This window comes from Meleagris gallopavo, chromosome 2 (genome assembly GCF_000146605.3).
Source record: "Meleagris gallopavo isolate NT-WF06-2002-E0010 breed Aviagen turkey brand Nicholas breeding stock chromosome 2, Turkey_5.1, whole genome shotgun sequence".
NCBI lineage: Eukaryota > Metazoa > Chordata > Aves > Galliformes > Phasianidae > Meleagris > Meleagris gallopavo.
Window position 1 is genome coordinate 63,010,251 of NC_015012.2, and position 14,967 is coordinate 63,025,217.

Sequence of the window (14,967 nt, forward strand, 5' to 3'; positions counted from 1 at the left end):
AATCTAGCCAATATCATGCTTTTGGATTTCTTGTAACTGACTGAAAGCTACATATACTTCTTCCTATGTTCTATCCACTTGAATAAAAATATTTTCCCGCCTTATTTGAGATTAGAGATTTCTAGAGTTTTTCTGTCTTCATTGGGTTTACATGGCAAGTTTTCAGTAGCAGAGATGCTGCAGGAATGGCCTGTGTGGGCAAAGCCCAGCATTGCCCAATGCCAGATCTGAGCCAGCTCCAGTTTCTCCAAAAAGGAACCCCTGCTGCCAGATTTGAGCCACGAATGATGCTGGGTGTGTCTCAGGGAGAACAGATTGAAGAAAAACTGCTGTGTGACAGCAGATGGTAGAGAGGAGAATGTGAGAGAAACAGTCCTGCAGGCACCAAGGTCAGTGCAGCAGGGCAGGAGGTGCTCCAGGCATGAAAATGAAGTTTCCAGGAGAGGCCCATGGAAGACCAGCCTGTCCCTGTGCAGCCCATGGGCACTGTGCAGAGCAGGTCTCCACATGCAGCCACATGGAGGAGCTCGAGGAGCAGGGGCAGAGGATGACCACGAAGGAGTGAAAGAAACCCAGTTATGATTTGCTCCATTCCCCTGTGCTACTCAGTGGATGTTTCAACATCGAAGATATAAATAATAAGAAAATACATACCTAGTAATGTATCATTTTGAATGAGGTAGTCATTTTTTCCATTCCTGCAAACTTTAAATGCAAGCTTGCAGGCTCCGAGAAGATTTTTTCCATCCACTTTCATCTGCAAGAAAAAAGTCGTAAGAATCATAAGAATCACAACTAATACCTACATACTAGTTCAGACACTGCATTCTTACAGTAAAACTCTTGAAATCCAGCTAAAACCATGATACATGATAGGATACACAGCCATACTGAAAAGTTTGCAAAAATAAAAGGCACTAGCTAGCTTAAGCTCTCTTCAGCAAATTGTGGAGACTGACTTTGAAATAACAGATTATATATAAGCTTTTCATTTTCTGCAGGTTGTATATGATTGTACATCTTTTTTTTAACCTAATTCACTCATCTAAAGAAATTCCACTCAGGATTCACTGGTTCTGAATCTATGGCCATCCAACAAAGAAATCCAATGCAACAATAAATTTTGTAACAAAAGTTATTCTCAGATATCAGAAAAGATCTTACAACATACTAAAGGTTACTGAAAGAAAGGAAAGCAAGTTGATCTGTAATGGCAATCTCTTCCTTGTCTCTGCTTTTGAAGGTTTGAAGGGCAAATTCCTGCTGCTCAGGGTTTTTAAAAGATGGAAAAAGGAAAGGAAAGATGGAAAAAATGAAGGAAAAAAATGTTTGTAACAGAACATTTCTTTTAAGCACCACGTAACACCTATGCAGTATCTGAATATATATTTTCTGATTAAAATAATATATATCAACTTAAAGAAGAAAATTACTAATATGTCTACAACGCAATGCCAGGTAGTATCACTTCAGTAGTGATAATTCATATATACTTTATAGAAGTTAAACTAGAAGGTTTAAGAGCACCAATTTAAGTGAGAGTTCTAACCAGCAATATTAGGAAACACTGCCAGCGTGTTATGTTAAATCTTAAAACACATCAACATGTTGACTAAATTCAGTTCTTAAAAATTCTCAGTCAGCACAGATGTACTAATTCCTAGGGTAAATCACATGCCTGAAATTATACAGATTATTAAAGATTGCACATATAATCTTTCATAAAATCAGACAAATAATCAAATGCAGATTGCTACTGGGGGAGAAAAAGCAGTCTGTAAGGGATGAAAGGATAGCTTCTGAGGGAATGCGTTTGTTCAAGCAAGATCACATTATACAGGTACACACGTAACATAAGCTAAAGCTAAGCACTGATTTCAGTATTTTTTCATAATTTTAAACTCCTAATCTATTGATTATACAAAAAAACATAGCATCACTGAGATTTCAATGTATAGTGTTGATGCTAAGACTAAGTAACCTGCTCCTTGTAGAAATATTGTGATTCTGTAATCACAAATCTATAAAAAGAAAAGGAATCTTAAACAGAATGGAATATTGCAGAAAAATATTACCATCAAGTTTCTCAAGTACAACAACATTAATGGAACTACTGGGACATGGCACCATGGTGACTCACCTTACCATGAATGAAAAATAGATAAAGCTTTTAGAAGCACACACCTGTTGTGTCACACTTAAATCAGAGATGACTTGTCACCAAGCTGACATTGCTAGCAACAAAAATGATGAATTCAAAACAATCACTTACCAAACCACTGACTCACGTGAGTGCATAAAACTGAGCACTTGTCTACTTCAAATTCTACTAATAATTCAGTTTTACCTTTATATTACTTCTGATTTTACACCTTAGTTTTAGCATAAATTAAAGTTACTTATTTCAATTCCAATACATCTGTCTTAAAAAAAAAAAAAAAATCACTTGACTTTGGATACATCCTGTTCTTTCTCTTGGTTTTTTTTTTGTCTTTTTTTTTTTTTTGTCTTTGTTGATTTATTTTTTTTTTATGACAATTGCTAGCTCTACCTTAAAAACCTTATTTTAAGGCATCCACAGCTCTCACAATCAAACTCTGTGCCTCCAATGAGAATCTAAGTCTACCAGTCTACCCTAGATATTTTACACTAGCGTACAGCTCTTTCCACAGTGATGTTGGAAAAACAGTTTATTTCCCTTCTTTTCAAAAATAATTGAAGAGAGTTAGCATGTACCTTTCTTTATTCTACTCTACGTCAGACAAACTTGATGGTCTCTATCAAATGTGCTTTTCAGATCTCTGACTATTTAAGACATACTTGCAGGCTTCTATTCATTATGTACTTCAAATGACTTCTCTTTGGATATAATTTTCCAGCTTATGTTCATCTCCCTTAATTATCAGCTACATTTAGATCATGTTTCCCTAGCTCGCTTATACAAATATCATACAAAACGATAACAAAAACCTTAGAAGTGTAATTTAACATGAGGTCTGCCACTAACATTATCGGACCTTGGAAAATGTCCTTGGCTATTCCAGCTTTCACAAAAAAAAAGGGAAATTATAATTTATAACTTATTTAAAAAAAAAGTTTTAATATTTTCAGATAAATGTGTTTAAAGTCAATATATTATTCAAAACTAAAATTTAATTCCAGACCTAACTTTTTAAATTGTTTCTAAAATCCCAGTATATGTATCTCAGCTTAGGACACCATCTCTTTTCCATGCATAAGGAATATGCCAGCCACGGTACACCAACTACCATACTATGGTCCCTATTTCCTTTCCTAGATGCAATTTCCCTGCAAAATACAGGCTCCAACAGGTGCCCATCTGAATGAATGGGTATATTTGTAAGGCAAGAAACTGCAATTAGCAAATTGTTAGTTTAAACACCTTTTAGAAGGATGAAATGAAAAGCTAAATATAAGTTGTAATTCACAGTTCTAAGTTTCACATTCTACCAAATAGCATTTTGAAAAACTTACAGACAGAATAATCTTTGCCAGCTTCAGGCAAAGTGGATCTGAATCAATTTCTACAAGTTTATATAATGTCTTCAGAAGCATACTTCTTCTTTTAAATCTTTTTCCAAGCATATTTCCTTCATTCAAGACTTGATAGAGTTTGGTGCAAGCCAAAGAAAGACTTTCTACGTTGTCTTCTAATAGAAGGGAGTAGAAAAGGAGAGAAAAACACAAAATAATAATAATTGTCATCTTTTCCAGAGCATCTTAATAGACATAAACACAGGAGAACAAGATAACGAATGTGTTGCATAAGAACAAAAATAATGCAACCAATAAATCTTCAAAGATGATAATGCAGTTCTCAGAAACAATTGTATGTTGGCCTTTCAAAAAGAAAAGGGGCCAAAAATATGATTTTCTTTAGTTCTAGTCATTCCACAAGAAGGACATGATTAGATTTTATCTCTGAATAATGTTTTGCTTACCTATAAAAAACATGTCACTATGAAAAAGTTTAATTCAGCAACTCACATTTCACAGTACCAGCACTAAGCAAGGAAAGGGTGAATTGCACAGCTGTTTTCAAGTTCTCTGACAGCTGCCTTTTCTACACATCAGTTACAGGTGTTGGAATCCTGCCTTTCTAAAATAACAATATAGTTTGGGAATCGCTCAGAACTGTACAAGTGTTCCAGACATTTACATCTGCAAAATTATGCCAAAAAAAGAAAAAAAAAATCTAATGTGTAGCACACTATAATGAATCAAACCCTTTATTCAACATTTACTTTTAACTACTTGTAAAAACAAAACTACTTCTATATTCTACATAATGTTTATACAGGGCAACTGAAAAAAACTTTTGAATAAAACTTAAAGACGGATTTCAGGGTTAAATCTTCCAAGTCTTACTTAATTTACTCAATTTTGCTTCAGTATTCTGGGTCACTGTACACTTTTCTGAGTCATCTAACACTTTAAGCACAAGGGGAAATTTTCATTGAGACTTCCTCATTTTTCTAAACTTAGTTTAGACTTTCAATACAGCCCACGCTTAAAATAGTGAATCTACGAAGTACTTTATTTTTATAAGTATTACCTCATCACTGATTGTTAAATTGGTAGAGCTATGGCCTCTAAAACAAGCTAATTTCATTAGACAAGATGTTCTCTTAACCAATGTTTTTTATTTTACGCTGCCAAGTCACTGAACATATTAAATCATAAATGACTACATAGTTCAACTACAGTTATTCTTCTGTAAATGAGTAAATGAGTCTTGCGTTTCCTCCAGGAAGTAAAACAGAAAATACATACTTTCAAGAACAGTGTTACCCACCACTTTCCAGTTCTTGCAGAATTGGTAGAACCTTCAAATGCCAAAAGCTTTTTTCCTCTTCCAATTCATCTATTCTCGTATCATCCTCTACTCCTTCAAAATACATTCAAAACAGAAACACATGTTCAGAGAAGATTTCAACTTGTACACAAATAAAACATTACAAACACTTCATTCATTGCTCAGAAGGAAAAAAAAAAAAGCAAACTAAAAATGTCTGATTTTGCTATACTCTGGGTTATTCTACCAATTCAAGCTTTTTTTGTTGTTACTGTTTACAATTCCTCAAAAACAAGAGTTTTGCACAAAATTAGATGGAGAAATGTTTTGATATATAAAGCTGCCCTATAAATCCAGATTTGTTCCTGTTTGCTGACATTAATGTTTCATTTGACTGCTGAACTGGAAGGTAACAACTACATTTACATCACTGTGTTTTTCAGCTTTGTATCTGACAGTGTGAAGCTTATTCTGTATTAAAAACATCCATACAGACAATCCTCTAAGTGTGACAATTTTATCTGGTACACATGTACAATATTACACTACGCTTGATTAGCTGACACTTTGTTCTCATAGAATAACAAAATGGCCTGGGTTGAAAAGGACCATAATGATCATTAGTTTCAACCTTCCTGCTATGTCCAGGATTGCCAACCACTAGACCAGGCTCAACAGAGAAGTAAGGGAAAAATTCTTACTACTTCCTACATTTTGTTAGTAAGTCTAACCACCTCACACAATCAGTTTTTAAAATCTTCCTAAGTTCAGGTAAAATACATACTTCTCTCCTTTGTTTCTTTTTGATTCTTCTGTTACATGTTGGATAGTTTCTAGCACAGTTGGTATTTCGGGAGATAATTAGCAAACTCCAGACATCTGAAATATGCCCTGCCTCCAATAAGCATGACAAAGTTTGAAGTCAAACAATTTACATTTTTCTTGTCCAACCTCTACCTATGAAATAGTACAAATAAATTATAAGGCTTGTAAATGGAGAAGATAAAGCCTCAAGTAGCAACTCCTTCTCTAAGTAAATGGAAGAAGAGCACATCACAGCCTCTGTCAGAATGATCCAGAATCACACAACTGCTCAGTTCTAGTAAAACAGTAATAAAGTAACAGTGAAGTCGAAAACTTCAAGTTGGCATATCAGACTCTCAAATATATACTTGAGATGTATGAAACATGTCAGTTCTCAGAAAATAATATTTAAAATCTGTTCTATAAAAATTAGCAAAATGCATCCCTACGAGGAAATCCAGAATCTTAGCTATATAGTAGGACAAAGCTTTGTTAATTTCCAGGCAGCTATGTCAGCTTACACAAAGTGATAAGTTGATGAAGTGTTAATGGAAAACTTCTTGAACGTTGTTCCTGTACACCGACAACATTAAAAATGCAATATATTTAGAAAACCAAGTATATTTTTCAGTGAAAAAAAAAATCTCCAAATCACAATATTTAGATTATATATGTTTGAATGTAGTTAACATCTGAAAAAAAAGAAAAAAAAAAGGAAAAGATGTAACAAAGAAAAAAAACTTTTTTGGCAAGAGGTTTGGAGACTGAAATGCTTTATATGAAGTACCTGTTAACCTTCTTTTCCAGTCTGTACTCCTTGGCTTTGATGCAACTATGCCATGCTTTTTCATCTGGTTACTAAAAGAAACAACATACATGTACACAGAAAGTACATCAGAATACAATGCCTACTTCACATGCAATACAAGATTTGTGTATTGCTAACTAACTGGAAAATATACATTATTTTTACTAACGTGTTAATTACCTGCTCATTAAAAATGACACACAAAACAAACATTCTCCTGTATGTATTACAAAAAGCTCTTTCAGAACTACTGACTTAGTTACACCACAAGAGGTCACCCTTATGGAATACAAACTAACACATTTCCACTTGTACAGTAAGACTGAAAGCTAACCAAACTAAACTCAGAGATTTAATTTTTATCATCAGTATCATTAACTGAATGTGAGCTCAACTAATTTTAAACTGCAGGTTCATTCATTCACAAGGACAATTGCTTCTTCTGATAGAATTAACACTTCTAAGAAGTTTAATTAGAAGAATTTTCAAAGAAAGAAACCCTTTGATAAACCTTAATGTAAATTCAGTATGTGAACTGTTTCTAACCATACAATGGTCACTGGCTTTGTTAGTAAAAGAAACATGATTTATTGTCTCTCTTTTTTTGTTTGCTTGTTAGCAATACCATAATTCTAGTTGATTATATCATTAGTCTTTGGTCAAAGGAAACTACTACATACATCTTTGATAAACGTATTGTTTGTTTGCCTATGCACCCAAGTAACATTGATCTAAATATATTATTAAATATATTATTAATTTACTATTAAAATAGAAATCTTTCCTCCCTTAAGATATATAGATGAAGACTTTTGTCTTCAGTACATGTTTAATTTAACACTCCTTATTCCATTTATAGTCCACGTACCAATACAACCTAAATTTCCTTCTAAGGCTAATAGAAGCGTGTTAACAACGTTATTTCAATTTTTTTTTTTTAACCTGTTAACTTAGTTGCTATAAAGCTTAAAGCTAAACTGTTTTTTAAGTGGTTTGCTGGATTGCCGCCTAAATCCTGTCTGCCAGTCCAGACAGAGCTGTAAGTCATCCTATCAACAGATGGAGACAGAATAAAACACAAAGCTCATGTAAGATCACTTCGCTATCAAAGAGACTGAAAAGCTGACTGCTATCAGTCAAAATTTCCCAAGCAATCATATTACAGAGGAACGTTCACTTCATTATGGCTAACAGTGAGTCATGCTTTCCTTTAGAGCATGAACATTAAAGTTCTCTAAAATCCAAATGCTTATACAAACTATCCTGAAATTCTTTCATCCCATGTATGGCAGTTCATAGTCAGCTGAGGAAGCAACACTTGAAAGATGGAAAAAAAAATAAATAGACAAGCGCTTGCATCCCTAAAACAGACCAACATGTGTAGATACATAGTATAAGAAACATGGTTCTATAGGACATGTTAAATACAATTTGGTGTATTAATACAAATCAACACTTGGTTCCATTTACATGAGTTGTCCTACAAACCTCAGAATTTTCAGAAACAATTCTGAGGTTTAGCTTTCCCTGAAATGAAGACTATAACCTCGGCAAAGGACACCAAATAAGTATGATAATAATAACTACTTCAGTCATCTAGTACAGATATACTCAGAAATCAGAATAACAACAATGATATGCAGGCACGGTGATACTACCTGCCTACATGAACACAGATGTCTGAGTTTGCTTTCCTACAAAAAAAAAAAAAGTTATTAAACTTTCTCCCATCCGTGCCTCTTCCCCTAAAACATTAATCCATAGGAAGAATCCAAGAAACTTCAACAGAAACAATCTTACAAGTTTTGTAGAGTATAAAACAAGCTGAATAGAAGAGAAAACTGAAGGAAAGGATGTGATAACCTGAACAATTATCAGACACAGAGTATATATATGGGCAATGCAGGGAAAGACTATATCAAAGTCTGAACTTCGGGGGGGGGGTAAAGATAAGAAAAAAAGTTTGGTTGGAACCTGTGCGTCCTTAAACAATAGTATCAATGGGTTTAAAAACATAGCATGCATAAAAAGGAGATTGCTGCATTGCTGGTATTCCCAGAATCACCAAGATTGGAAAAGATCTCCAAGATCAAGTCCAGCCATCCACCTACCACCTATATTTCCACACAAAACCATGTCCCTTAGGACTACATCTAAATGTTTCTTGAACATCTCCAGGGACAGTGACTTCACCACCTTCCTGGGCAGCCTGTCTATTCTCCTGAGAAATGTCCTCATAAATTAATTAGCTTACCAGGAACTCTCATTATTTGCAGAAAGAGAATATCCTGAATATATACATAATGCAAGCAACTAGTAGGCCTGTTTATTTTCAGGGAATACGTACAATTCATGAGTTTTGTGAGAGTATAAAATCTCTTTTATGTATCTTTACCATGCTGTCAACTCCATTTTAGTCAGAGTCTTTTGCTTCTTTGTTATGTTTCTACTTTCATGTAAGATTGAAACTTAAGTAGCAAGATCTTGTTAAGAACTTTGCAGTTAAAATGTAATCAACCTACTCTAAGAAATAAGTTACCTAATACTGAGGGGAACTGGCTTGTCAAGAGAGTGGTTGCCTTGGAAACAAAGTCAATTGGCAGAAATCTGATCAGCTGAGAAGGGACTCATCAAGAAAATCAACTGACAGACTCCGATGATTTACAGAAGAGAAATAACTTGACAACTGGTTCATCTCTATCCCTCTCATACAAGGGAGATGATAGCATTCCCTACAAGGAACATTGCTTTCTTGAATGTACTCAGACTATGATGACTTCCAAAAAGAACATGAGCCAGAACTGCAGTAGTGGTATTTTTCCTCTGCAGAACAGTCTATACTGAATCGAAAGCAGCATTCATTCAGAAACCACGTTTATACATTTGCTTGCTCTAACTATGATCCTCTGTTAATGGCGTTCCAGGGAATACATTTCTAATAACTGCATCCTGAAGGCAAAGAATTAGGCTCCCTCTCTCTAAAGATGCTGCTCATGTCAGCAAAGTCTGGCTCACAAATGTAAATATAAGAGTCCAACAAAGAAACAGTGCTTGGATTCCTTCCTCATACCGTGGGACCTTATGTGTCTCAGAAACTGGTTGCTTCTTTGCTTGTAAAACAAAGGAGTCTGACAACGGGCCTGAGGTTTGGGACACAGCTCTCCATACAGTTAAAGCATTAGCATAGTCTCTGTGGTGGTTTTGGCCCAAGACAGGTAGCACTCTCCTTGATAAAAGGTCTAGACTTGGAAGAGAGAGAAGCAGGGGCAGGGACATTACCAGCTGGTACTTTTCATGGGAGAGGGAAGGGGCTAAAAAAATCCTTTCATTAACATAAATCACATCAGTAGTTGGCCATCTAGTCAGCAGTTTGCTGCTATTAGTAGTACAGAAGTAGTCCTGGTCCACCAGTCATCACCTAGCTGCTACTTAAGCGAGGCATACAGCACAATACCAACATACATCCGTGCTACTCCACAGAATTGCCTCTAACAAGTATGTTTGATCAGAGAGGTACCAAAGCTCAACTAGAAAGAAAACTGTGTGATCACCTCCATTTATTTATTTTAACTTCAAGGCATTTCTTTTGGACACTGCCCTCTCATCATGATGAAGTCCTTGTAACAACTATATATTCTGACAACTTCGTTAGACAAAACTAAAAAAATATATATGGAAAAAGAGAAGAGTACAGTAACTGAGGTAATGCAGTAAAGGATGGAGGATGAGGGTTAGTGTTCAAAGAGTAGGAATAATTGGGGATGAGTGAGAGCAGGTACGGAAAAATCTGTAAGTCCCTCACTATCAATTTCTGCGAGTGCCAACATCTCATGTATCTCTGTTCCCCTAGAAATTACGAGCCTCTCTTCTTGCACCCATGTAAACTACCCCCTGCAAGGCAGAATCTCAACAGAGTCTTGTGAAGGCAGTGAGCTATTACTACACATACAGAACACAGATAGCATGCTCTGGGCAAGTGCTGTAAGGAAGTCATACAAAGCTGACATTAGCTGGGGTATGGAAGTATTTATTTTTTCCATTTTTAATCAAGGAAATTAAGATGAACTATCAACGTACGTGATCTGGAAGATAAGTAGATTCCACAGAGCACCCTTTAACTTTGCATTTATAAACATCTTTTGTTGTGAATTCTATGAGACTGCATAAGAATAACTCTATGGAGGCAGGAGGTGTGTGAAGATTTCAAAAGAACCAAACTGGTTTCCACTGACAAAAACTGAAGAAATTAACATGCAAGGAGTTTCTGGAGACTAACTAACAAAACAATATTTTCCCTCCCTCAGCTCCATACAAAACATTCAAAATATTAGTAAATCTCAAACATCAGCAACATTTAGTCCAGAAAAGGCAACTTAGAAGACAGCTTGGAAAGACAAACACTACATTGTCTGCTCAAGGTGCCATTTGCAGAATATACAGTAACACTAAAGTTTGCATGCATTTTACACACACTTTATAAAAATATGAAACAAAACATTGTCTAGTTTGTCCAAAAGCTCATCTTCAACTACTCTTTATAGTATACGAAAAGACATAATAAAACTTGTAAGTATGGACACTCACAGATAGACTTCTGTAGAGGTTCTTTCCTGATAACAAGCCCTAATGCATGGTGCTGCCACATGAAAGATCTCTTATCACCCACATGCTTTCATTGGCCTCAATGCTAACTTACAGTAGCCAAAACCTTGTCTTCAAATATCTAGATGAAAATCAATCTTTTCTTAAGCTCTGGAAGTAGAATAGGCAATGAAATAAGATGCAGACTGCTTATACATAAGTAAAAGCACTAAACAAACATACGTTGCATGCACTGGGAAGTCAGATTTGATATAGCTACATCCAAAATCAAGAATTCTTAGTTCTAAGTAATAAGAACAGATTCAGAGCAATGCTAAGCAGATCCTGGCAGCCCATTCAGGCAAGACAGAGGTATCAAAAGGGTTACGAAGCACAAAGGGAATCTTGCCAGAGTAGATCACAGCTGTCTCCCCCAATAATGGGTAATCCTGAAACAGTTATGCCATTTTAGAAAGACTGTTTGACATGTTACTGGCCTATCTGTTCAGAGAGAGATTAAATCTACACTATAATTCAGGTTTATTTTTAATGCTAGAAGTATACAGGACAACGTACCTTCTACTGACGAAGATCATTTAAGTATTTAAGCAAGTCTACATTTTCCTTTCAACTAAAGATTCCAAATTTCTCTATGGGCTATAAATGGAAAAACTGTAAGGATATGCTTAATATGCGAAAGTAATACAAAACCAATAAGTTATTAATAAGAACATCCATGGGTAAGTAAACTAGTTTTCTTCTTTTGAGTGCCTGTCATTCTGTGTATGATTTCATAAAAGGAGTCATACTGTGATGATTTCCACAGGCATAAAAAATACGATCTGGAATAGCGTCTCAGTCTTTGAGTCTTCAGTCAGCTGGACAACATTAAACTGTTAAGCTTCAGAAAGATCACACTGCCTATTAAAATAAGAACAGAACAACAGAACTTCTTGACAGCCATGCAGAACTCATCTACAGGCATGCAGTTACTTGCACTGTGATTGAAAAGATTTAACTAAAATCAAGAGGGTGGAGGGGAGAAGGAAAAGCTCTTATCATACAAATCAACAATAAATTTCCCTGGTCGAAAAGCATTTTTTCTAGATTACAAATCAACAGCAGCCATAAAGTCTTTTTGAAAATGTTTGTGTTGACTACATAGGAAGAAATAATGCTACATCTAATGTCTAACGCTTGCTAAGTAGATCTAATTGTGGAAAATACGGCCTATGGAAACACTTCACAGATAAATAGCTTTGGTAAACACAACTCTCTGAAAGATAAACTCTTTGATACTTCCCTAGAGAAAAATATAAAGCCAGTAAAAAAAGTAGTCTTGTTCTTAAAGAAAACAGAAGGACCTGCTGTAAGAACCTGAAACTTTTCTGCTCCCCTATCCAATGTTAAAGGGATATGTTCTTACACAGGCTAAGAATAAAGGCTCTCCTATGTTCACAGCAGACTGAAGTGCTCTTGCAGAAGCAGAAATGAGAGACAGGGAGCTTGGTGCATACAACACATGCTACCCTTACTAGACAATAGGAAACTCCCTCCAAAAACTTCTTTGTTGATGTGTATAACAAGCAGAACATCAGAATATTCAGATGCTAAAAAAAATACTTCAGTGTCACTGTAGACCTACCACTTTTGTAGATCCACCACTTTTAAACACCTGATATTCCCCACCCCCCATGAAGTGTACAAACTTCCAAGGAAAACAGTGCTGAAAAATTAATTCTTTATGTTAAATGCACAGCATCTGTAGATATGAAACATAGCACTGGTATTTTCTATCAGTATTAGAAATAAACAATGCATGTATCTGACATAATTTCCTGCTTAGCCGCGGTACACTGACAGAAAAACTAAACACTTCTATCAGATAAGGAGCTTAAGCCTTCAAAACACAAAAATGTTCCCCCTTTATCCTAGAGGAAGGGCAACTTTTTTAAGGCTTCCGGATGTCAGGAAAAATTGAACGGCTACAGCTGTACAAAACACTAAATCAAACAGTTGCAAATTTGACTCAGAAGAGATGCTACAAATTTTATTGAGTAAACATTAAGAAAACAAGCAACTCAGAAGCGTATGTGCGTGCTGTATGTTTACTTCACACAAGGCTCAGTCACACTGGCTATGAACAATATAGCCCATCTGTGCTAGAATATTCTTAATATAGAATATTAAATCGAGAAGTTGAGGCAGAAATGGGTTAGGCGCTAAGCAGTCCAACACTGCTCTTAGAGCTGTTGATGTTTATGGGGAAACTAAGTACTAAGTCCTGCATGTTTTCCCCAAGATTCAATAAATATGCACCACTTAAAATTATACTGAACATCTAACTTCCACTGGGGTAATTATACTTTGCAAGCCAACTATTCAAGATCATTATCCTTGCTTCTTTTAGATATACAATCAGAAAAGCTATCCATTATAAAAACAACAACACCAACAAAAAACAACATCAAAAAATACCAACTAGATACTTCTAGTGTGAGTGCTTCATGAAGACAATGGTAACTTAGAGGTTAAGATGCAAAACAACAGTTTTTCCATTGCAATGGAAATTATGGCTGCTAAAATTTCACATTTTGAGTTTGAAGCAGAACCACTCAAATCACTTGGATAGAAAAGCAGTAGTCAGGAGGACTAGACCAGAAAATTATACAAGGGGACCGATGTGGGCACTCAGTATTCCAGCAATAGAGCACCAATTAACATCCATAGTCCAACTCAAATTTCACACCAGTTGAAATACAATCAGAATTTGACACACCAAAATAAATAAATAAATAAATCAAAACACCACTAAAGCAAAACAAACAACAACAAAACAAGACAACACAGCACCACACACCAAGGCTCTCAATTTTGCTTGATCAAGACTCACACACACACTCTACTTGAAGCCTCCTAATAAAAACAGGTATACCCCATAGTGAAATCAATCATCTGAACATTGTGAATATTACAGATAAAAAAAATGGACCAGAAATTCAGCCTGTCTCTCCAGCCATGTGGTCTGCTACAATTCTTGTCTTAACACAAAGATGGCCTTACAATGTTTTAAAAAAGCATTTAAGAAAAAAAAATAATAATAAACCAACCTGAAGGGTAAGACCAGTTACATAGGTACTTAAGAAACTATTCAGATTATATATGTAAAAAACACTGTATGTTATGCAAATCTTGTTCACTAAAAAATCCAATTGATCCAATTGATCCAATTTTGAAACTAAGCTACTAATAGGAATTGTGTTTACCTTTTGGCAGAATCAGAAAAAAAAGACTATTTTGCTTTATTATTCATTCTGATAGAAAAAATTCCCATGTGCCAATTAATATTTGCATTTTCTATTAATCTATTTATTATGACTTAATTATACTATCCAGATATTTTATGTTGCCAAAAGCTTTCTGTGTTATCACTCATTGGTTGAAGAGGGAATCTGGTTTTCAATTTGTTTTATTTTAAACAAGGCGATTTCTTCCTGACCCATAACATAGTACCTAAAAGAGACTATCTTTTTATACAAAGTGCTACTTCACTGAACTACTTAGGAGAATGTATTTCTATTTAGCTCAACTACTAAACTTTCTATGATGTCACCTCAAGAGACAAACACTGCAGATATAAACACAAGAAAGAAACAAGCAATAAATATGCCTCAAAGAAAAAAAGAATAACAGCCCAATTTTTAAAGACTACTTTTCTTTTAGTAAACATAAAGGAGACAGTGTACTATTTGCAGACAGCTAAAATAAGCATAATTCAGAGTATTAAACCAATTAGATAAATCTCCAATCAGTCCTGTTTCTTGGTTACGATTTTCAAGTGCATATAAATAATTGAAAAAGTGTACTTGATGATACAAATGTCCTGAAATTATTTTATCACCAGAAAAGACAAAAGAAGAAAAGAAGTGAAAACTGTAACTGAGATTCTGATACCATT

General features: G+C 35.1%; 1 protein-coding gene across 5 annotated transcripts in view; it reads right to left on the reverse strand.

The window, feature by feature from the left end:
* The window catches only part of ARMC2 (armadillo repeat containing 2), a 64,991-nt gene that overhangs the window by 35,570 nt on the left and 14,454 nt on the right, over nucleotides 1-14,967 (reverse strand). For all 5 annotated transcript variants that reach the window (XR_004158946.1, XM_019613036.2, XM_031552509.1 and 2 more), the window contains exons 6-9: nucleotides 6,408-6,478; nucleotides 4,817-4,909; nucleotides 3,496-3,671; nucleotides 655-757 (exon numbers count right to left, since the gene is read on the reverse strand). Coding sequence is in view for 4 of the 5 variants with exons in the window: in XM_019613036.2 (XP_019468581.1) it covers nucleotides 655-757; nucleotides 3,496-3,671; nucleotides 4,817-4,909; nucleotides 6,408-6,478 (443 nt within the window). In the remaining variant the exon portion in view is untranslated. The remainder of the gene's footprint in view (nucleotides 1-654; nucleotides 758-3,495; nucleotides 3,672-4,816; nucleotides 4,910-6,407; nucleotides 6,479-14,967) is intronic.